The sequence below is a fragment of the Pyrus communis genome, chromosome 12 (genome assembly GCF_041283825.1).
Source record: "Pyrus communis isolate YQ-2024b chromosome 12, ASM4128382v1, whole genome shotgun sequence".
Taxonomy (NCBI): domain Eukaryota; kingdom Viridiplantae; phylum Streptophyta; class Magnoliopsida; order Rosales; family Rosaceae; genus Pyrus; species Pyrus communis.
Genome location: NC_142576.1, coordinates 4,771,745 through 4,795,394, shown reverse-complemented (window position 1 = coordinate 4,795,394; position 23,650 = coordinate 4,771,745). Strand labels below are relative to the sequence as shown.

At 38.3% G+C, this 23,650-nt stretch overlaps 3 protein-coding genes across 7 annotated transcripts; 1 reads left to right on the top strand and 2 right to left on the bottom strand.

Annotated features, from left to right (window-relative positions):
• Window positions 1-1,958: 1,958 nt before the first annotated feature.
• On the bottom strand, window positions 1,959-6,017 carry LOC137746173 (leucine-rich repeat receptor-like protein kinase PXC2). The gene is made up of 2 exons (XM_068486253.2): window positions 3,960-6,017; window positions 1,959-3,633 (listed from the first exon to the last, which is right to left on the bottom strand). The coding sequence occupies exons 1-2, from the start codon at window positions 5,411-5,413 to the stop codon at window positions 2,190-2,192; spliced, it is 2,898 nt and encodes a 965-aa protein (XP_068342354.2). The 5' UTR covers window positions 5,414-6,017; the 3' UTR covers window positions 1,959-2,189.
• A 6,344-nt stretch (window positions 6,018-12,361) lies between these two features.
• Window positions 12,362-15,730, top strand: LOC137745124 (Transmembrane proteins 14C). 2 transcript variants are annotated; one of them, XM_068485009.2, is made up of 7 exons: window positions 12,362-12,827; window positions 13,597-13,990; window positions 14,086-14,247; window positions 14,371-14,417; window positions 14,532-14,569; window positions 15,151-15,251; window positions 15,405-15,730. In XM_068485009.2, the coding sequence occupies exons 1-6, from the start codon at window positions 12,591-12,593 to the stop codon at window positions 15,233-15,235; spliced, it is 963 nt and encodes a 320-aa protein (XP_068341110.1). In that variant the 5' UTR covers window positions 12,362-12,590; the 3' UTR covers window positions 15,236-15,251; window positions 15,405-15,730. The 2 variants fall into 2 exon arrangements, with proteins under 2 accessions (XP_068341110.1, XP_068341113.1); XM_068485012.2 differs by having other exon boundaries at window positions 12,363-12,827; window positions 15,402-15,730.
• Window positions 15,731-17,148: 1,418 nt separating this feature from the next.
• LOC137745317 (vacuolar-sorting receptor 1) lies at window positions 17,149-22,790 on the bottom strand. 4 transcript variants are annotated; one of them, XM_068485258.2, is made up of 12 exons: window positions 22,161-22,790; window positions 20,981-21,673; window positions 20,317-20,405; window positions 20,127-20,196; window positions 19,956-20,039; window positions 19,436-19,512; window positions 19,232-19,313; window positions 18,836-18,918; window positions 18,682-18,748; window positions 18,082-18,210; window positions 17,687-17,796; window positions 17,149-17,568 (listed from the first exon to the last, which is right to left on the bottom strand). In XM_068485258.2, the coding sequence occupies exons 1-12, from the start codon at window positions 22,453-22,455 to the stop codon at window positions 17,470-17,472; spliced, it is 1,878 nt and encodes a 625-aa protein (XP_068341359.2). In that variant the 5' UTR covers window positions 22,456-22,790; the 3' UTR covers window positions 17,149-17,469. The 4 variants fall into 4 exon arrangements, with proteins under 4 accessions (XP_068341359.2, XP_088537525.1, XP_088537523.1 ...); XM_088681399.1 differs by having other exon boundaries at window positions 17,687-17,799; window positions 22,161-22,788; XM_088681397.1 differs by having other exon boundaries at window positions 17,687-17,799; window positions 18,082-18,288; window positions 18,652-18,748; window positions 22,161-22,766.
• Between the last annotated feature and the right edge of the window lie 860 nt (window positions 22,791-23,650).

Here is a 23,650-nt window from a genome sequence, read left to right as displayed (position 1 = left end):
ACTTGGAACATAGTCTCACTCTCACTCACGCATTTTTTTTTCTTTAAAAGAGAGATAATTGGTGGCAAGTCACGGTTATCCACCTTTTTCGGAGGCCGAAAAGACTTACAGAGGCATTTCAACCTTCTCCTAACCACAAGTCTGGCTTCCACACTAGCAGCGGGTTTCGAACCCGAAACCTCCAAATTTTAGCTTTAAGAAAATCTCATAATCTATCATTTACCACTGGACCACCAGCTCGTGATTCACTCACGCATTTAGGTTGTTAGTGGAAGCGTGGTGATTTCGTTTGGTTTCTCGTTTATTAAAACACCAGACAAAAGTAAAGCAGCAAATGCGACAACTTTCTCCTCCAAAAATGCATCCATTTCCAAGGTGGGGTTTTCTTTTTCTTAGTCTTGGCCTTAATCAATTTACGAATATTCTATTATGTTTGTGTATTTTATACGAATTTTTCGTCATTAAATTTTAGTCATTAGATCCTCAATCAAGAATTTGATGACGAAAAACTCTAGTGTTTATAAGCTAGAGTCAGCAAATTGACTGACATCATGGGTCTTCCAGACACGTGGCATCCGAGGAGGCTACCCGTTGTGCCATGTGATCATGGTATGTTTCTTCTCTCACATGTTGAAAGAGAAAAAAAGAAAGATATATAATCGATTGTAACCGACAAAAACAAATGAAAACAAAAAAAATATACAACTAGTTGCACTTAAATTTCTCTCCTACTACAAAGTTGGTCTTTTAGTTTTGGTGGTTGCGTGACTACACATCAAAAAGCTCTTATTGTAATTTAGATGGCATGGCATGATTGCCAATTTGCCATGCGCTACAAAATACAAATAATCACTTTTGGAAAAGCGCTTCTAAGTGGGTTTGAGGATGAGAGAGAGAGAGACCCATGTGAGGTTGCTTTGATGATGTCCAAAGGCCGTTAGGTTCCCCTCTCGGGTCCAACACCATTTGATTAAACAAAAGCTTCACATCTAAGTGTTACTCTAATTATTATTCATCAAATTTGCAGGAAGACACAAAGCTTTTTAAAGTATGAGAAAGATTAAAGAACACACTAATCTTGATTAGGGTCAGTGGAGTACGCATAAATATGCACATGATGACATTAATTTGGCATTTTAGCTAAAAGAGTTTATGAGACCAGCATAACTCCTCACTTTGGTCTCTACAATTTAAAATCGATAGAAATCGACCCTGAATTTTTATACCGTCAATCATTTTAGTTATTTCATGAAAATCTTTGTTAATAAGGACTAAAATGATAAAAATCTCAATTTAATAAACAATGGACCAAAATAATTTAACAAAAGGGTATTTTTGTTAGTTTGGAATTCATTTAATGAAGATTTTTACAAAATAACTAAAATGATTGACGGTAGGTAAACTCCGAGACTACTTCAATAGATTTTAAATCTCAAAGACCAAAGTGATGAGTTACGTCAATCTCAAGGACTATTTTAGCTAAAAAAAACCTATTAATTTTGAATGATAAAGTTTTTTTTTTTTTTTTTATTACCAGTTTCGCTTTCACCTAAAGATGCAACAAATCCTTTAACTTGAGCAAAAAGATACTGTAATTAAAGCTTAGTTTTAGTACAAACAAAGCAACATGGCCAACAAAAAAAAGAGTAGAAATAAAGCAATCTGGCCATGTTTCCCCTCAAGTTGCACATGATGATGCTGCTTTTAATCTTAATCCTTATGCCCATAAGTAGTGTTTTATTGGGAAATTTTTAAGCATTATTCTACTTTGTCTTCTGGTTACCTACATGGCATCGTGCTATTTGTATGTAACACGTTATTTGTGGCGTATAAAAAGTGTATGTAATACGCTATTTGTGGCGTATAAAAGGTGTATGTAACACGCTATTTGTGGCGTATTAGAAATGTATGCAAGTCTAGAGACAGAGACAGTTAATTGTTGTTTATACTGAGAGATCTTTAACCCAAACCCGAATCAAGTTGTTCCAATTTCAAACCGGTGAGAAGCAATCTGGCACCATACAAGTGCTATACAATTAAATAGGGAATAAAATTACAGACACAAATGGAAGACATGGAGATGGAACTCCAACACTATATTCTTTTTGCTTTTGCTTGCAACAAAACTGGATTGATCTTCACCGGAACACGGCGATTATCTGTTCACTTTCTCAATCTTTAAACTAAAATTATTCTAATTCCTCCTGGCCTTCTGAAGGGCATTGGATGAGTTCTAAAATGTTGATCACTTCATTCATGTCCGGGCGATTTGATGGCACTTGAGACGCGCATATCAAACCCAGCTTGATCACCGGAATTGCCTCCTCTGCTGGAAAGTTGCCAAGGAGGTTTTTGTCCAGACATTCCTCCACCCGGCCTTCCTCCAGCGCTCCCCTCACCATATCACAGAGTACTATCACATCATCCTCCATATATTCGACAGGCCTCTTTCCAGTCACCACCTCCAAAACCAAGATCCCGAATCCGTAGACATCACATTTCTCAGTAATCTTAACCGTTTGACATGCAAACTCGGGCGCCATGTATCCAAGTGCGCTTTGGATTTTGCTGCTTAAGATGCACCGGTCTAGTGTTGGCAACAGCCTTGCCAGGCCAATGTCTCCCACCTTAGCCTCACCATTGTTGTCTATCAAAACATTAGTTGATTTCAAATTGTAGTGGATTATGTTCATTTGGTGCAGATGAGCCAAACCCTTTGCCATCCCGAGAATTATGTGGAACCTCTGCCGCCAAGTGAGACAGGTTTTGCCAGGTCCGTCATGCAGATTCTTAAATAGACTCCCGCATGGTATGTACTCATAAATGATGAGCTGCAAGGACAGAGTCCAGTAATACCCTTCAAGTGCCACAAGATTACGGTGCCTGATCTTTCCAAGTCCCTTAACTTCCCTCTCGAAAACTTCTTGGGACTTGATCAAACTTGAGACTGATAGCTTTTTTATCGCAACAGAACGCCCATCACGAAGGGCTGTTTTGTAAACTACTCCAAACCCACCACGACCAAGTTCGCAGTCCTTGTTAAGCAAGGCTTGTGTCCCAGCAGCAAAGTCAGCATCACCAGAAAACATGACAAGCTTGCCGTAGTTTGGATCATTAGTCGGGGAACAACTATAATCTTCCCCGCCTGATAACTCAAGAGGAGCAGCAGACAGTGATAATGAAGACCGCGCATGCATGTTGAGGATGGTTACAGCTATGACACCAATGGCAATAAATACAGCTGCGCCTATAGCAATGAGGGCTGATATGCTGAATATGATCTTGTGACCATGAGTTGGAGCGGAAGAACCACCGACGGGATTGGAAGAATTAGGGTTGAGGACAATGGGTTTGGGGTGGACGGAAGGGCAGGCATGGTTAACAGCAGATCCACAAAGAGATGGATTGCCCAAGACAGATGAAGGTGGGATAGTGTTGAAGAATCCCCCTACTGGTAGTTCACCCTCTAGGTGGTTGTGGGAGACATTGAAGTAGAGGAGATGGGAAAGATTTGTCAGCTCTTTCGGTATGCCTCCTGAGAATTTGTTCAAAGACAAGTCGACATATTCAAGATTGGTAAGGTTAGCAATGGCAGTAGGAATAGGGCCAGTCAGATTGTTCTGAGATAAAATCCTGTATAATTCGAAGACGCAAAAGAAAAAAAATTCAGACCAATTTAAGCTCCATCTGTACTCGTAAGTAGAGTAAGATAAAACAGCAATGCTACTATATATATATAAACATTGGAAAAACGAAATGCATTTTACGCTAAACGAAAAGCATTCTGAAAACAGCTTCAGGTTAAGCACTTTCTGATGTAATTAAGCAGCATTCGGAAAACAGCTTCAGGTTAAGCACTTTCTGATGTAATTAAGTACGTATTGCTTTCCGTTCGTTATAAATCATGTATGAAGAAACATAACTAAAGAAGCAGAGATAAGCAGAACAAGAGAGCTTACAGATTTGTCAGAGATGAGCACTTCACAATTTCGGCTGGAACCTTCCCGGTTAGAAAGTTCTTCTGCAGCCTTAGTTCCTTGAGTGAGATTGCCCCTCCGATTTCATCAGGAATGCTTCCACTTAGCCAATTGTCACTCAAGTCGAGAACATAAGCCGCCTTTAATTTACCTATACTTGCTGGAATCCAACCCAACAGATGGTTCCCAGACATATTCAAGAACTGCAAGTTACTAAGAACACCAATGTCGGATGGAAGCACATCAGAAAATGCGTTCGAAGACAAATCCAAGACCTGCAGGCCTCCATTCGATGCTGCCATTGACGCCAATGAACTGTACTCCTCACTTCCACCTAATCGGTTGCCAGAAAGCAAAACACTGCGCAGACCAAGCTTAAAAATCCACGAAGGAAGCTTACCTGCCAACAGATTATGGCTAACATCTATAGCTAACAGATTGATGCAGTTTGCCAATGCATCAGGCAAGCTTCCAGTAAATCCATTCCTAGACAAATTCAACTTTTCGAGCACCTCTAGATGTCCTAACGAACTTGGAATTTCACCAGATAAATTATTTCCAGACACATCTAACATCACAAGGTTTTTCAAATCGCCAAGCCAATTCGGAACTTGCCCCGCAAGAAAATTCCCCTGTAAACTCAGAGATGTACATGAATTGAGACTCTGAATTGAATCCGGGATTCCCCCAGAAAACAAATTATCACTAAAATCAAGCAACTTCAACTGCAAACAGCTTCCAATGTTCCCTGGAAGCTGTCCTGAAAACCGGTTTTCCCCCAAGTTGATCACTCTCAAATCATACAAATTCTCCATATCTTCAGGAACTTGTCCCTCCAGCAAGTTATCCGACAAGTCGATTGATTGAAGCATTCTCAAGTACCAAATCCCAGGAGGCAATTTCCCAGACAGCCAATTCGATGAAAAGTTCACCTCCACCAAGGTCTGGCACAAGCTCAGGGACTCCGGAATCCGCCCCGTGAGGTTGTTTCCGGCGAAAGAAACCACCCTGAGGGATCCACATTGCTTGAAGAACTCCTCCGGGATCGACCCAGATAGGCTGTTCCGGCTCAAATCGATAACCCGCAAGCTGCCGAGGTGTGGGAGATCAGGGTTTATGAACCCAGTGAAGTTGTTGTCGGAAAGCGAGAGTTTTTGAAGGTTCTGCAGCCGCAGAAGGCCGCGGCCGATGTGCCCGGACAGCGAAAAGCCATCAAGAACAACCTCGGCGACTCTGCCGGTTGTCGGGTCACATGTGACGCCGGCCCAGTTGCAGGGACTGCCGTCGTCCTCGCTCCACGAAGCAAGCTTCGCTTCCGGGTCAGAAAGCCCGGCCTTGAAGACGATCAGCCCCAAAACGTCGTCATTAAAAGCGGGGTCTAGGGCGAGTACCAGAAGAGGAGCAAGAAGAAGGAGAAAACAGAGCTCGAACGCCATTTTTTTCAAGTCTGATAAAATCCCATGAAAATTTCAGAAGTCTGAGAGCTTCAAAGTTGTGAAGAAAAACAGAGGAGGAGGAGGACTTTTGGTGGAAGTGTTTGAATTGAACAGAGAAATGCAACTAAGCCATGTGTAATAATGGGCAAAGAAATAGGGCAAAAGGTAAAGTGATCAACCCACCAACATCAATCACAACACTCCTCCACTTTTTCTCTTGCTTTTTTCCTCTTTCTTTTGTTGGGTTTTTTGAGAAAACCAGTGGACAAAAAAAACGCAGAAAAGTGGTTAAAGGTGGAGGCTTTGAGGTGAGAGAAGGGAGGGGATATGGGTTTTGGGGAGGAGGTAGGTGGAGGCGGAGGGTGGCAGGGTACGGGGTGGGAGAGGAGTTGAATCCGAAGTTCGAACCCTAGAGAGGGAGAGGGAAGGAGGGGATTAAAGAAGGGGTGTCACTTGTCAGGGAGTGTGGGGGTTGGTGTGGAGGAAGAAGAAGAAGAAGAAGTGTGGAGGGAAAATAATGGTGGTGGGGGAGTAGAGTGGCTGGCTCTGCTGGTTCTGGCGAGAGAGTAAAAGGCAATCATTTAAAGCTTGTACCGGCGATGGCATTTAATGCTTGGACCGGCGATGGCATTTAAGGCTTGTGCGTAAACGTAGATACATCACGTGTTTTTATGTAAATAGTAAAAAATTTTATTTTAAAATTATTAATTTTTTAACACACAGATTTCATTTGTACAGTGACACGTAACGTGTACTATTTCCTGTGCGGGTGACACTAAAAAATCTCTCCCATATTGAGGTTGAGCATTTGGTCAAACTAGAATCCGAGGTGTGATCCACTTGGCTTTTGACTCTGTTTTTTAAACCAGCGTGGCAACTGCAAGAAGACATTTGGTAGTTTTGCTTAATTAATTGAGAAATTTGAGTACAGCATTCTAATGAGTTGGGGTAATTCTCCCGAGATCATCTTATCAAAACATTGTTTGTGAACTAAAGGGGTAGTCAAATTAGGATTTAACATAATTTTAATGGGCTTTAAAATCAGAGAATAGTCGATTAAGATTTTAAAAAATAATTTTAAAAAATTTTGAAATCATGGTTTAGTCAAATTAGGATTTAAGAAGATTTTAAAAATACATTTAAATCCAGAGGTAATCAAATGAGATTTTAAAAGACATTTTTAGAATCATTTTAAATGTATGGGTATTCAAAAAATAAAGATTTGGTAGTATTTCATGAAGAAGTGGTTTTCGTTGGACACCAATTACAATCCCACCTCAACCCCTAGGATTTCTTTCAAGCTTATGTTCCATTCTCTCTCTTCGGCCCTCAGTTCTCAGCTATAAGCAGCGGGAGAACTACTTCACTGGTGAATCAATACTCACTCGCACTCCCTTGACCCTTTCCACTATTGTTCTTTATATTTTTATGCCTAAACTCATTGAATTTGACATGGAAGTGGTAAGTTTGTCGACAAAGTTGCAGATTGACTTGAGCTACGGAAATATACCATTTCAAATCAAACCCAGAAGTTTGATTACCAATCCAATCTGCAAAGTAAGACCAAAATTCAAAACCCACCATCTATAATGTAAGAACATATCGACCCACGGGTAAAAAAATAAAAACCAAAGAAGAAGAATTTGATTTGCACCTGAAAATCCAATTGAATCACTCGTCCATGCTCCGAATTGAATTTGAATAAAAAACAATCATTCTTCAGGTAGACAGAAAATGGATAAGACAATTAGAAAGTGTGAATTGGGTTGACAGGCCGGCTTGAAAAGGAACCAGCCGCACAATCATGTTTTAGGGCATGGAGGGAGAAAATGGTTTTTCTTTTGTTATTTGAAAAAAAAAAAAAAAACAATCTAATAAAGATAAATGAAAAGTAAAGAGTATGCAAATTCATCAAAATCTACAAATAAAATTCATACAAATTCACAAAAAATTTATAATATAAATTCATATAAATCTGTTAAAATCCATATAGAATTGTAAGTATATTAAAATCCTTTGAAATCTGTCACTTAAAAAAATATATTGAAATCCTTTGAAATCCAAATTGATTACACCCCCTAAATAATTTGGCGGTTGATGATTGGACTCACTCTTTAAATTATTAAAGAAAGAGTTCAACCATCAACCGTCACGTCATTTAGTTAACACAAAATGATCTCCAAAAAAAGTTTATCTCCCTAGCATTTTCCTAACCTGGGTGTTCATATATTTTCCAAGTTCTACTATATTCGATTACAAGACTCTACGCAAATATAACTCCCAAACATATAGAAACGGTCGCCACTTAGTACTACAGTTTAATGAGAGGTTTTAAGTTCAATTCTCGCCAAAGAAGAATTTGAACCACGTTATTACTAGCCCATTGTAAGACTTAACCCACTTTCCCACCCTCTTAGTGTAGATAATGTCGTGTGTACGAAAAATACATATAGAAATAGTCATATTTTTTTGGACCCTACACAAGTTTTTGTCTTTAACTAGAACAACTCTTGTATTAGGTTAGACCACGTAAGATTATATAAAATCAAATATACGAGGTCATATGTTTTTGTGAGAGATGCCTAATGTGGTGCCATAGTGTTTCACATTATATTAACAAATAGCGTTTCCAATTTTTAATCAACAACATTTAGATCTATAGGACATACACAAGCGCATATTAGTCCCTGAATCTAAGAAATAGTGAGAATTTTGAATCTCTCTCAATATTGCTTATGAAATCCTCGATAAGAGAAGATTTTCAAATTGTGTTAGTATTACGTTTAAAGTAATTTATGAGGTTCTCTTAAGTAGAAAACTAAAACCTAATCGACCTAAGACATTCCCTATATTCTAAAGTATTCATCAAACGTAAAGGACAAGAAATTCATCATACGAAGAAAATAATATCCTAAAATCTTCTTACTCCAAATTTGAAAAAAACAAAATTCAAAACTTGTATCGAGCCTAAATAATTTTTGCTTGAAGCACACTTACCCTTAACTAGCTTGATGTCCATTCTTGCAGTAATATGTTACTCAAGCCCATGTTTTTCCATCCTTACATTCTTCCCTTTTTTCCTTTTGTCCAGCACCATAAAGGATAGTCAAAATTCCGTGCGGATATAAGTCCTAATCATACATTTAGTCGACCAATTATTGTGGAAATAGATCATCTTCGAATTTCTTTCATTAAATCTACCTAATTATTTAATTTGGGAATTTGAAATTTGATCCAAGAGTTAAAGTTATTATAACTTTTAAAGGGGACCACTGTTTTTAGCAGTTTAATCAAATTCCAAAAGTCCAGATTGAGTGATTGAGTAAAATTGGTAGAAGAGATTCGGAGAGAATCCCTTTCCTTAAGCACCAAACTTTGGCTTTGTTCCTCCACTTGTCACTCACTCACATCAACTGACAGGCTTAACAGAATCTGAATCCTGGTCGGATCCTCTTTGTGAGGATCTCGGGGATTCGTGAATCGTGTCCGTTCATCGTATATCATACGATTATAAATTATTTTAAATATTTTTATTTAAAATTAAATACAAAACAGTAATGCTTGACAAAAATTGACATCACAATATATGATGAACGGACACGATTCACGAATTCTCACAATCCTCACCAAAAGAATCCAAAGAGGATTCTGTTGAGACTTGACAAGCCATCTTTGTTCAAAATCCTGACAAACTAGTTTCAAGTTTTCACACCTATATAGCTATATATTTTGTATCTTGTGTTCCTCTATCTACAACCGATGTTTTGTGTGATTAAAATAAAACCCGTCTTAAATGTACTTCTTGGGAGGATTAGGAAGTGTCAGAGATGGTCCAATTCTATAATAATTAATCAAAAAACTTAGTCAAACTTCTTTGCTTTAAAAAATGGCAGCCATTGAGGATCTAGAAAGCAAAAGACTAAGTTGGGAGATTGTGGCCTAAGTGGGCTCTTCTATTGTGCTATCTCCAAGTCATGTCATAAAATTTGAGGCCTAAAACTAATTAGGCCGTTAGTTAAAGTTGGGCTTTAACAAGTCTCACAGTGTACTTGATTGACAAGTTCTATTTGTCACGGTAAGATCAAAACTTGAAATTTTCTCAAGAGTACGCTATAAGTTATTTTCTTTAATTTTCTTTAGTTTTGTCAAGGCCGTTAGTTAAAGGAGTGACCGATTTGGTCTTAAGAGTTGTTAAGGCTGGGTTGACCAAATTTTAGTTGAACGAGTGAGGTGTGCTAATTTTTACTAAAACGTTGAACTTCAAAAGAATTCGACATAAAATTTCGGTTTACCTAGATTTTTAATTGGGCTGGAGCCCACCCTAGCCTAAAGGTGGCTTCGCCGTTGTGTTACATTGTTCCCTTTATTGGGAAACCCTTATTACGATGTTACTAATTGGCAAGTCCATCGTGTAATGCCTTGACTCCTTTAGAGCAGCTCCAGCGGGAACTTGTGCTCGAGGGACAGGCTGCGGAACAGGGCCAAAGAGCCCGAGTGGGGAGGTCCAGCGTGTGCTGGTGATGGAGCCCAAGCGGCCCCGAGGAAGAGGCCCCGCAGGAGTTGTTAGCCCAAGAGCCTGAGGTGGAGGTGATGCACGTTGATGTCAGGGTGAAGATGCATGGATTTTCTCATAGATTTCCGGTCTGGGAGGAGCCTAGAGTCTTGGTTCTGGTCGTCGGACATCATCTCGTAGAGGGTTTGGGACTAGGTCGATCGAGTCAGAGACTGATTTGACCCGGCGAGTTACGGTGACAGCGGCGGTTGGGGAGAAGGAGGGTGAGGAGATGCGGGAATAGAGCTTGGAGAGGGATCTTGACGGCGAGAATGAGGGAGGTGAGGGAGTTGGGTATGCGTTGGAATTTAGAGAGAGGCTGCATCGTTGGGTCAGAGTTTTGAGGACGACTGATAAGGAATGTGCTTCTTCTGCAAATAGGGGAGGGGATTACATAGAGAGAGAGAGAGAGAGAGAGAGAGAGAGAGAGAAAGCTCTGAGAGAAACTCGGGTTAAAAGATATGGATTTTTTTTTACGGGAAAAAGAGGAATGAGAGCTCTAAGAACTCGGGGGAATTAAGTGAATGGGAAAGAAAACCCAAAAGTGGGATTTTTGTGGGGATGCAAGGATTGAAAGAAAGTAAAATATTTTCTAGGAAAATGAAAAAAGTAAAATATTTTGAATTATTTTATAAATAAATAAAATAATAATATTTTATTACCTATTGCTAGTGTTATTGAAGTGCAACGGTGGAGATGTAAAAGACGATTACTGTTCATTAAGGGCAATTACTGTTCACTAGGTGGATAGCATATTGTATTGCTTGGGGGGGGGGTCTTTCCCACTTTGGAACTGCTCTTAGAGCAACTCCATCCCTATTTTATAGGCTGGCCCAAAACCTAAAAATATAGGTTGGCACCCAAAAAAAGCCCTCCATCCCTAAAAATAGGACAACCCAAAGTCCAAGCAGTTTGTAGGCCGGTCCAAAATGGGCTGAGGTAGGAATCGGCCTATTTGGCGTCATGCTGATGCCAACAAACAACACAATTTTTTTGTTTTTTGCGTCAGGCACGTGGGCGCACGTCCCTAACAAGGCTACAGGCCCCGGCCCCGTGCTGTAGGCGCACTAAAGGGGCGTAGGACATGGGCCACATGGCTAAGCCTCGGCTGTTGAATTTTCAATGGTAAAAAAAATTTGAAATTCAAACCCAACGGCCAGTGACGTGGCACAATCTGCACCGTTCGATTTTCAGATCAACGGTCCATATTTTTTGGGCAAAAAAACTTAAAAATAAATGAATAAATAAAATGTTAGAAATTAATAATATTTTTTTATATATATAAAGAAAATGTTAGAAATTAAACATAAAATTATCATTATTTTATTATTTTACAATAAAAAAAATAATATTTTAATAAAATGGATTAGGCTATTTAGTTTTAGAATGAAGATGCACTTTGACCAATTATTATTCTACAGTCAATCACTATTCATTTGAGTGGATTAAATTAATTTTGAACCAACTCATTTTTCAGAAGTAGAGTTGCTCTTATCAGGCTACTCGGCAAGCCTTGAAGCCAAAATCTTCAATCCCATGGTCTTAAAGAAGAGACTGACAAGCACTAGCAACATGATTTATGCACTAATAAATGCATGTGGTTTCCCATGGTTTAAGCTTTCTGCTTTTGGTTAGTTGTAAGAGAGAAAGCCTGCTGGCTGGAGGTGCCTTGCTTGCCTTTTGATTCCAAGTATTGCAAATATGGTTGTCCTCTAGCTTGCATCTATTCCTTTCTTTGCTCATATGTCTTTCCCAATGTTTTGTTCATGTTTTGCAATAAATTAAATAATTTCCCAAGAATTCAAACATACACTCGCTACACCTCTGTATCATGGTCTAACATTTTCATCGATTCAGGTTCGTAGTTCAAGTGATTAAGAAAATTGAACTTTTCTTCGAGTAGAATCAGTTACATGTAAAAATGATGTCACAATAACAGTATCTCAAATCAATCACGCATTGACACGTAAAACAATTAAACGCATAACAATAAGTGACTGAAATATAATATCACTGCATAAATTCTTGGCATTACAATAAAAATGATGGAAACTTATTAAAGCAAGTAATTCACATAGGGGGCAAATCATTATGCTGGGTTCGTACGACACCTATATTAGTGTCGTCTACCAAATCATGAGCACTGCCATGAGAGATTTTTCAATGTGACCGTCACACGAGATGGTACACCACGTATCGTTATATAAATGATAAGATATATGTATTAAAAAGTTAATAACTTAAAAAATAAAATTTCCCACAACTTACATAAACACATGATTCCATCACAATTAAAAATTTCTCAAGATTGGGTGGGCGTGCGGTACAACTAACCACCCGCTGATTACGTGTCACCAAGGCATTAACCAGATTCTTTTCTCCCTATTTTCCTGGCAACCAAACACGCAGTTACTGGCGCGTACCTCACCCCCGGCGCATTTTAGCCTAGGACCCCCCGTAAAGCCCGTAAACTCTCCTAATTCGCAACGATTCTTCGAATTTCACCAAAATTTCCAGCTTGGAGTACAAAAATTGCACCCCTCGGCGCATTTTACCTACCTTTCCTCGTCAGCTTCGCCTCAGTTTCAAACTCTCTTTCTCTCTCTCTCTCTCGATTCAATCACAATGAGTGTGACATTGCAGTCCTTCTCGCTCTTAAACCCTAACCCTAGCAGCTGTGGATTGAAGAAGTCACCTTCTTCGTCTTCTTCTCTGCGGTTCGGACAATTGATTGCAGCTCGCGGTCATGGAGCCTCGCCTATTGCCCTCCCGAAAGGGCTTTCCGGCGCTTCTCTCTCCCTGCACCGGCGGAGCTTGTGGACTCGGCCGATTGTCGCCGCCGCTGCTTCTCAGGAGGAATCTGTAAGCTGAAATTTTGAGTTTTCTTTTTGTTGATGATAGAATTAAGAGTGTTTGGTTAGTGGTAACGGTGTTTTGATTTGGTTTTTTTTTTTGAGAAATGGGATTTTGAGGTTCATGTATTACTAGTGTTTGATTGAAGAATGCGGAGGCTTGTGTGGGATTATATCAAGTATTCATTTTTGGCATTTGGGAATTGGGAAAAAAGTATGGTTATGATGAATGCTTTCAGAAATTCGGGTTTTGCGATTTTTGTTTACATTTGTCCAGTTCTTTTGACTGGATGTTTGATTATGCTATTCCGACATCATGATCATTTACGCAATACTAAGAAATTTGAGACTAAGCGTTACAAAATGTTGGTTTTATGGTTTATTTGAGGTTAATGTAGTGTTTGATTGAAGAATGCGGATGCTTGTGTGGAACTATATCAAGTTTTGATTTTTGGCATTTGGGAATTGGGAAAAAAGTATGATTAGTATGATTATTTTCTGAAATTCGGGTTTTGCGATTTTAGTTTACATTCGTCCAGTTCTTTTGACTGGATGTTTGGTTATGCTATCCCGACATCATGATCATTTACGTGATATTAAGAAATTTGAGACAAGGCGTTTTAAAATGTTGGTTTCGGGTTTATTTGAAGTGTGCCCCTTAATACCCACTTAGATTTTATGGGAAGATAGATATATGGATGAGCCGGGTTTGATTAATTGTTCATTGGGGACGCAACTTGTTCACATGTCATGACATTAAATTGAATTTTTGTTCATAGCAACATTCAGACATTGAGGTGGAGAATGAAAAGAACAATGCTAAATCGGAATCTGAAGAATCAGAAGAAGCTTGGAAACACACTCTGGCTTCTTTCAAAGAACAAGCCTTGAAGATGCAAAGCATCTCGCAGGAAGCATATGAGCAATACTCAAAGAAAGCATTGGTTATTATGAAAGAAACTTCGGAGCTGTTAAAAATACAGGCTGATAAGGCAAGGGATGACTTGAGTGAGATAGCAAAAGAAATCAGTGAAGAAGGTAAAGAATATATCTCCAAAGCTGCAAAGAATTCCCCTGAGCCAGTGAAGGAAATTGTTGAAACATATAATTCATCAGCTGATGATCTCCGTGATGTTTCACAAGTCCGCGACTTTCATGTTGGGATACCTTATGGTATGTGTTATGGAAAAAATCCTTTTGTTTGTTCTTTTCTTTCTAAAGCTTTTAGTAAACTTATATGCCTGATTGCATATGCCTATGCCTTGTAGGTCTTTTGCTTTCTGTTGGTGGATTCCTGTCCTTCATGGTAACGGGAAGCACTTCTGCTATTAGGTTTGGGGTTATACTTGGTGGCACTCTTTTGTTTCTAAGCGTTTCAAGTTTAAGATCAGGAGGAGAATCATCTCCCTTGGTCTTGAAAGGGCAGACGGGTAAAGAATGGTTTATTTCTATAATTATACGTATTGGAGCTTATCCAATCTAGTTTTAATTACATGATTTAGTTGATCTTTTATATAATTTCAATGATTCTTAATGTACTGTCGGACCTGCAGCCGTATCCAGTGTAATTTTTCTGAGGGAGCTACGCTTTCTGGCTCAGGTTGGAAATTCATTCTTTTCTTATAGTACAATTAAGTTTCTTTACTAGTCTAATTGACATGTCTTCCAAATTTCTAATATTTCTTGTTTCTGTTTTTGTTTCTCCTATTTGCAGAGATCATCGTTTCCGAATTTTTTAACAACCCTTGTCAGGTTATTATGATTCATGTTTCTTCTCATTTTTATGCTGCTGTTTGCTTTCTTGCGTTTCTTTAATCAGAGAAAATTATATTTAGTCTTTGAAGGATATGGAGACAATGATATAATCGTTAAGAGGGTCTATTTTGCTCTCAAAATCCTTGTTCTGGGAAGGTAAAAAATAACTTGTAGTTTTGGGAAGGAAATGATGGCATCTAGTTATAAATAACAATGTGAGAGGGAAAATAGTGGAAGAGACTTGTATGGCTGATCTGAGTGGATCTTGATGTGGTATTTTGCAATCTTTGGACCTTGCATGGTTCTTTTGTTGTTTTTGTCTAGATGGTCTAGATTGCCGACTACCTCCTAACATCTTTGAATACACATACCTGAGCAACAATGCACATTTTCCAGCACAAAAATGTACAAGTATACTTTGTTTATTTGAAGTGAAGATAAAACCATCTTTTTAAGTAGCTAATCCAAAACCGTATAGTTTGCTTGTTCATGATAATATGAGTTTTGTAATATTTATAATTCAGATCTCAAAAGAGTTTATTATCTTATGGTTCGCTTTTTTTTTTTTTTCTGTGCAGTGGCGCAGTTGTAGCTTTCTACTTCTATAGGATTGTACAGAATCGCAAACATCAAAAGGGTTCCAACTTTGAGAAGGAGACGTAGAGTTAAAGAGTGCAAGGTGAGTTTCCAGGTTGTTTCTTGGATGAGCTACGGTAAACATACCAAGACGGTGATGCATTGCAATATCACTAAATAGCGGAATCCAATCCTTTTGTCTGATTGAACATCTGATTGAAACTGATATGTATAATTTGGTTTCATGTTTCAGCAGAGCCAAGTAAGCGTCTCCACGCGTGCCAGGCTAGTGGTGTTTGTGGGAAAGCAGTCGCGATGAGAGAACATTTGTGCGTTTGATGCCGTTGGGAATGAGGCAACAGAACTTAGGTGTTTCTTTTTTAACTCTATATTTTCATCATCTAGTGGGCAATCAAATAGATTTTTACTGTGTAATAATATATGGTGTTCTTGCTCCTCTTTTCGGCATTCATACTTTTCGATAAGCAAATTCGGTAATGCTTAACGTAATGGCTGTAGCCGTCCGTACAATGTACTCTTGATTCCGCACTATTATTCGATAATGCTTGCGCTTGAACCAAATTGTACTTGTTTTGTAATTGAGTCGGTCTCTCCAAGTAGTACATTCAACCTGAGAGTAAGTTCATGGACTGAAGAAGTTCATTTTTTCTGTGTATCCGGAATTCAATTTATTACATCATATGTCGCAATACAAGTGAAGGGACATTGAAATATATCTTAGGCCATCTGTAGTGGGGAGGGTTAAAGGTTCAAAAGCAAAAAAATAACTTAATTTGTCCAGAAACTCATCTCCAATCGATTACTGTGATATAATTCTATGGTGTATGGAGCTCACTGGACCATTATTTGGGCAAAGGGGCATCAGGCTTGCCAAATGTAGCCCTCCTCTTAGCCTTTTATTTGGGCTTAGTTCTTCAATTTTAATAATCGATACAAATTCAATAGCTATATTTGAAAACATTCAACCATAATTTAATTAAATTAACCAATAAATTTAATGTATAAACTTAAAACTAATAAATTATTGTGGGACTATGTTTAACTCATTCGGTTGGAGATGGTATATGAGCATGGCCTGATACTGTTCATTTTAAAATAATTTTTTACAGGGATGTAATTCACCGAACTATGTTTAGCTCTTTCTGTTGGAGATGACTTTATCTTCACTTATTAGTTATTTTATGAAATGTGGTGCGGTGAGCTTGCGTTTTGAATTTTTTTATTATTTATTTATTTATTATTTTATGATACATTGTGAATTTGTGTTTTGGATCTCTTATTTTATGATGAACAATACTTGGCCATTCAAATGAAGAGTAGGAATTCCTATTTAAAATTGTTCGTTGTCAATTTATAGAACTTCGTGTTTATAATCAAAACCGTTTATATTATAAATCACCCTATAAAAATCCTCTATGCAAAAAATCAATTAAAAATAAGGTTATTTAGTCATTATAAAAGCAAATGAACGGAATTGGTAAAAGTATTACGAACCGTCTATGTATTTTCTAGAATATATTGACTAAACGACCTTCGTTTTAATTCATTTTTTGCAAAGATGATCTTTACAGTGTGATTGATAATATTAATGGTTTTGATCATAAGCGCAAAACTCTGTAATTCAAATACTAAGAGTTTTGAGTAGGAGTTTCTACTCATCTTTAAGTAGCCAAGAAATGTTCTTTTATAAAACCACTTAATGAACCCAGCGCCAGTGGGGGAGCTTAAAGAGTGAAGGCTCACATTTCACTTTCTGATTTCAAGCCCTCCCATCCCAAAACCTGTCTCTGATTTCCGGAGACTTTTGCCAGGCCTTGCTCCTCGTCATCCTTCCCATCTGGACATCTGGTGCTTAAAACTTCCCCTTCCCTCCGTTTAACTAGATCCACCCTTCATTCCGCCACCATCGACGCCACCACCGAAAAAGAGGGGCGCCGTTGGAAATTTGGGTAAGATTTCGAAGAAAAGAAAGCTTGGCATTGGAAGACTGGTGTAAGATTATGAACGAGTAAAGCCCGGCTTGCCTCGAAGCCGGATTAGTACTTGTATCTAGTTTTCTGTGGTATGTTTTACATTGATGAGAACATCGACGGACAATTGTTTCCTACTAGAAAATATAATGCGAAACATGTGGAGCAACGCTGATGCTAGACACATTTAAAACGTTACACTCTCGCGAGTGAACCGATTGTTAATGCCGCGCCTAGAGGTTAGAGGAGGGCATAGGATTTCAGGACGTCGTTTGTCTTCCCTTTCTCTCGGACAGCATCTTACATCTTATGAATATGTCTCCGCCAGTTTCAGATCTCCCCGCGGGAGACATGGCCGGGAACTTCTCCTTCATTACCCAACGGCATGTACTGCGCCATGATTGCCCGGATCTCTGAATCCATGTATCTCTGCACGGGAGTAATTCAACAAACCACGTTTAGCTTTAAGGGCTGGCACATTGTAGAAAGCGGACTCGTAAGTAATACATTAGTTTTTGAACAAGAATTTCAGGGTAAGAAAACATACCCGGATTCGATACTTGTAAACTGCATATCCCCCAACTCCGACAGCACCCAAGCAGAGAATGATAATCCAAATTAATCCCCAGCTAGACCCAGAACCACTGGCGTTTCTACCTGCTTAAAAAAAGTACGACAGAATAATTAACGTAGAAAACCATATAAACATGATGCAAAAGCACAGAAGGTAGTAATCATGCGTCAAAATTAATGGTGGGAAACAAACAGCAGGAATTCCATCATCTATATTAATCTCTGTCTGAAAAGGAAGTTCCAATGACACGACTCACGACTCACAATCTAACGCATTGTGAAGTTGAATGGACGACTAGTTTAGCAAAGAAAACCATACCAGCATGTCATTCAAATGACAAAAAACAAAAAAGAATCGAGAATACTCACTTATGCATGCATCATATCCTTGCATGTACAGTAAGCCACCGCCGCAACTGCAATCGTAACTGCCCCAAGTATTCTTGCATTTGCATTGTGCACATCGGCAAGCCGTTTTCTCCTTGCACTCATCCACATCTGGAACATGAACAAAAGCAGAAAACCGGGTGGGGTGACTTGGCACCAATACAAGAGAATAGGGATCATAAATGTCATCTAGTTGTTACAATATGAAATAAAGCACATATAAGTTTTCGAGGAAACCAAACCATTCACCTCTGCAATGAAGGCTGGTAATCAACAAGAATTATTAAAACCACAAGTATTTAAATATAATACCAGTGGTGGCCTTCAAACTCAGGACCCTAGATTATGTGCTCATTTGGTAGCCTTACAAATTTATAAGCGCAGGAAGTGGGTAATGTTCTCTCGATGGTAAAACGGTGTGTATAAATGTGGCATAGAACAGTTTGCGGTAGAAATCCCTTGGAAATGGACTCGGGAGCTTAAGCTAAATATGCTCAACGAGCCATCCAAGTCATCAACTGATTTATAAATGAGAATTGCACTATAAATCATTAATTAGAGACATCTGGACATGGTGGGTACCTTCACATGTTTTCTCTCCATCACCCTTGAATCCTGGTGGACAACTGCAACCGTTTGTATGGTCATCCTGAACATCCATTAATCAGAAACCATGATCATTTTTTTACTTTAGGGTGGAGATAGACTCTTTAAGAAGATTCAAATCCAAACTTACACGACAAGCAGAGTAAGTCCTGCCGAGTTGGGTTTCCTTCCAACAACCTCCATTGTTAATTCCACAACGTAATGCTCCTGTAGCTGTTCGATCAAAGCAAGCAGCATAATGACTAGGGTAAAACAAAACAAGAATATAAAATGGCAAGTCATTTCCATATAACCAAAACAACATATTCAAGCACCCCGTTCTAAAATTTCCTAGCATAATGATGGCAACTTTTCTTAAAACAAAAGAAAAAAAACGAAGGAGGAAACAAGGAAATACAAACGAAGTAATGTCAGGTAAGTTAGAGACTACAACCTAGACTAAGACCAGATAATCTCCACCGGCAGTAAATGTGAAAATTTGGAATGCATGCCACAATTAACCATAAATGACAATCAAATAATGTACCTTCACAGTGAGTATACCCATCGCCAACAAACTTTACGCCTTGCACAATAGGGCATTCACACACTCGTCCACGGAACGTATCCTAAAACAAAAGAACAATCAGTACACACAAGAAAAACTGAAATCCCAAACAAACTAAATATCAATAACCCTGAGCAGCCCCCATAAAAGAATACACCGACAAAAGTTTACGACAATAGATACCCTGCAAGCGGTAAGGTTAGCAGCTTTGTCATGCCAGCAACCTCCATTGTTTTCCAAACACTGATTTGTTTGTACATCTGAAAATAAACAGGCAATTGACACCATCTCAGAGATAATAGAGTGTGAGCCAAATAATGAAATGATGTTTCCATTGGATAATCTTGGTAAAAATATGCTATCCAGATATGGCTGGAAACTAAAACTACTACCATTTCCAAAACTTATTGCAAGCCCTACTCACATGCACACATTCAAGTAGGAAGGTTTTTACCGGAAGGGGCATCATCATTTTACCATACGAACTATATTACAGTCATTTTTTATTGCGAACAAAAGTATTGTTGTTTTGGTTGGTGGAAATCACCCTCTTTATAATAATGGCAAGTACAGTAAAGACAGGTAAGCGGTAGCTTCAAAACATTCACATGTACCATCATACAAACTCACATGTGGAATAACAAGAATCAATCTACACAACTATATCAATGAAGAACATAGAAAAATAAGGCTAAATGAGGACCTTCACTTAAACAAACAGCGGGCTCAGTGGTCTCTTGGAAACCAGAACAGATGGCTTTGAGAACAGCTCCTTTGTCCAGTTTCCCTTAAAAAAACAAAAGAAACAAACGTGAGACAAGAAAAGTGATGTGAATAAATGCCTAACGGGATATAGAAAAGATTTGTATCATACCTCTGTACTGTCTGCGGTTTATTACAAGAGTTGGCAATATTGTAACATCTCCACGGTAGCCCTTGCCAATCTGCAAAACATTTGAGAAGTGAAACATAAGAACAAAGTAGCACACTGCACACTACATGCAAAACATGAAAAGATGAGGAGATAAAGCTAAAACATGTCAAACAGTTCCCATGGGCCCAACCTGGGCATCCTGTTCGGCCTTCAGAACTGCATTCTCCTCATCTGCTTCAGGGTCGCCAATACATTTCTGTATCTTCTTCAGATCAGCACCTTTAATGTTACGGAAAATACGTGGAAATAGTTACTTTATGGTGCTCAGATTTTAGCAGAGTAAATAACAATCCACAAAAACCAGCCAAGGAGAGATAAAGATATTTAGACAACTCACATCAGAGTTTCTGATATTTCATGAATTTCTATACACCAACCAAGCTTAAAACTTTCGGGCAAATTATAGCAGGATAAAAAACAAAAATTGATCATATGAACAATACTCACATACTCTTGTTAAATATTGAAGAATACGAATTAACACCAACCAAGAAACTTCAATTATTGCAAAACATAGACAGGCAAATCATAGAATTGCAAATAAATAAGTCATCAAAGAGATGGCAGTTCAAACCGACAAGGTAGCTCAAACTAGCAAATTGATAAAGTTTCCAAAATAATATAGAATTTATACTCGAAAAGCAAGCAGAAACAACTAGCAACAAAATTAAAACACAAATCAGCAAAAATATTAAATTGTACTTAAGCTAAACAACACATCTACAATGCAGCTAACAATAGTGCATTGGTTAATCAAATTTTAACCTTCTACATATGAGAAGTTGCTACCATACCAAGGGATTCAATAACTTGATTTGCACATTCTTGGTTGTACTTATTCTCTTTCATTGGGCAACGTATTGCAAAGTCCGTGACATAGTCCCACCAAAGCCATGGCTTTCCACTTTCATTGGCCACTTTATAGAAGCAAGCTTGACGGAGATTTTGGACCACAACATCTTTCCCATCATAACCTTTACTGAAATCTTGCTCTGGATCAGGAGCACAGTACCTCCCATGATTGATACACTGAGACTTGCACTGTTTGCTCGAAACAAAAGCTTCTGGACAGTACCATGTTATATAGTGTGGAGTAAACTGGGTGTACCCCTTCCGCTCAAGTACCTGAGCTGCTCCTTTAAAGTTCTTCACAAACTCAATCTGGCTGTCGCACTTTGGCCCACACTCATCATTGCTATTCGTCCAAAACTCATACTCAACACGTTCATCAGGATGTGGAAGAGCCTCCGTCCAGTCTAGTTTTATGTTGACCATCTCATCACCCGATAGAGATTTTTTTATACTATCACCCAACTCTTTGCTAATGAGAGCCGAAGGAATTGTGATATTCTGCAGATAATCAGCATCCGCATTTTCTTGTTCAGGAGTGTCCATGGTAATCAACTGCTCATTCTTGTTATCTATAACAAGAATGGCGGCCGCTCCCCCTTTCTGTGCATTCCATGCCTTCAATGTGAAGTAACAATCTGCCAGGACATCACAGTCAATTAGTCATATAAAGAAAACACACCAGTGAAGGGACACAGAAGCCTTACATGCACGTTCTTAGAAACGTCCCGATCAAAACCATCCGCTTATGTACTCACAGAAATGAGTCATAAAAAACTTCCATGTACATTGGATAAATGATTAACATAACTGTCAAGGAGGGTAAGGGCTTGAATTATGAATACACAAGAACCATAACCATAACCAGCCAACACAACCCAACTTTTTATCAGTTAATAAACATCTGCTAAACTTTTCAAATATACTTTCGAGTTTCGCCAACGGGACTAGATGCAAACCACAAGTATATAACACAAAAACACACCAAACTACTTGCCATTTACATCAACCGCAAATTCCATAACACCCCATAATTATTTCTACGCAAATTTGCACACTGATACCAAACTATTACCATAAAAGTTCATAAATTTAGTGAAAATATCAAAAATCGAAGATTCTAACCTCCTCGATCGACAAGAACAAACGTCGGCAGACCACCGGGCTTCGGTTTGAAGGATTCGTCGGTATCTTCAAACCCTTTGCATGCCATCTGATTGGTCTTCGGATGGTACACAGTTCCCACCAAAGTTCCTCCGTATTGAGGAACCCCAAAGTTCCCAATCGCACATTCGTACACACCCTCCATCGAGCTCGGAGAAGTCACTTTCAAGATGCTCTTCTCCACCACGAACCTCGCCACACAAACCCCACATAGCAGAAACCACACACAAACTAAAAATCCAAGCTTTTCCTTCATTTTTTTACACACTGAAACACTCAGTCTCCAATTTATGAAGCCGAAGCAGAGGGACCCGGATCAAAAGATTCACAACCCAACAATATAAAACTCAGATAACGAAAGTTTTTCGAACCCAATTTTACAAATGCACAAAGAAGAAAAGGAAAACTTTTACGGATTTTCCTGAGAAAATATGGTTTTTTTCTCCAAACCCAGATCGCAGAATCTGATGATTAAGAAGAGGAACTAGTTCTTGTGCACTGCAACAATTTCTCTCGGTCAAATAAACTCCAATCTCCACAGTTCGATTTTGTGTCCCCTTCGTTTTCTTTTTCCAATTGCTTGTAAACTGTATATTTGTGATCACATTTTTGGCTTTAAGCTATCGGATAAAAGAGCTGGGCCCACATTGGCGCAGATAACTATGTTCAATTATGTTTTACATGCAATTCACGTGTCTCTTTGTACAAAGCTTTTGTCGTAATTTTTGGGAGAAGTTCCTAGTTATTATCGAGGAAAGTTTATGTAACGTTGTCTCGTTACGGCAGTTTTTATACGGTTAGAAATTATCGTGAAGTCGCATGTGAACAAAATAAAGAAAATTTTACGTTTTTACGAGAGTTGTCATACTTTTAAAGGAATTTAAGGTGTTTCTACATAAGTTTTTTCTATATTAATTATGTGTCTTTTTATGTTAGTATGTTACTAATCATGTGTTAATGTTAATAGACACATCATTAAATGCACCATAAAATAAAAAATTTCTTATTTTGGGCTTTACACTAAATCTCCTACCCAACTGTGTACAAGAGAAATGTTAAGGGAGCTCTCTAAAAAATGAGAGTCCTTACGGATTTTTTATCACCTGACTCATCTCGTACTTTAACGTCAATTTATATGTCAACGTTATAAAATATTATATAAAAAATATAAGGTGACAAAAAATTCATAGTACCATTTTTTAGAAAATATCCTTAACATTTATTTGGTGTACAATGCAGAAAATATTCTTCTCTACGAGGATGTTGAAAAAGATGAATTTTATGTTTTGAGCACTTTGGCATAACACAAATGTAAAACTTGATCTATTAATTAATAATTTATAAGAACAATAAATAATTGATTAAACATGTTACGTAACTAGCTAATATGATGAAAAGAATATGGTCTTGTAGGGAGAAAGTATAAACCTAGAGAATATTAATTTGGTTGT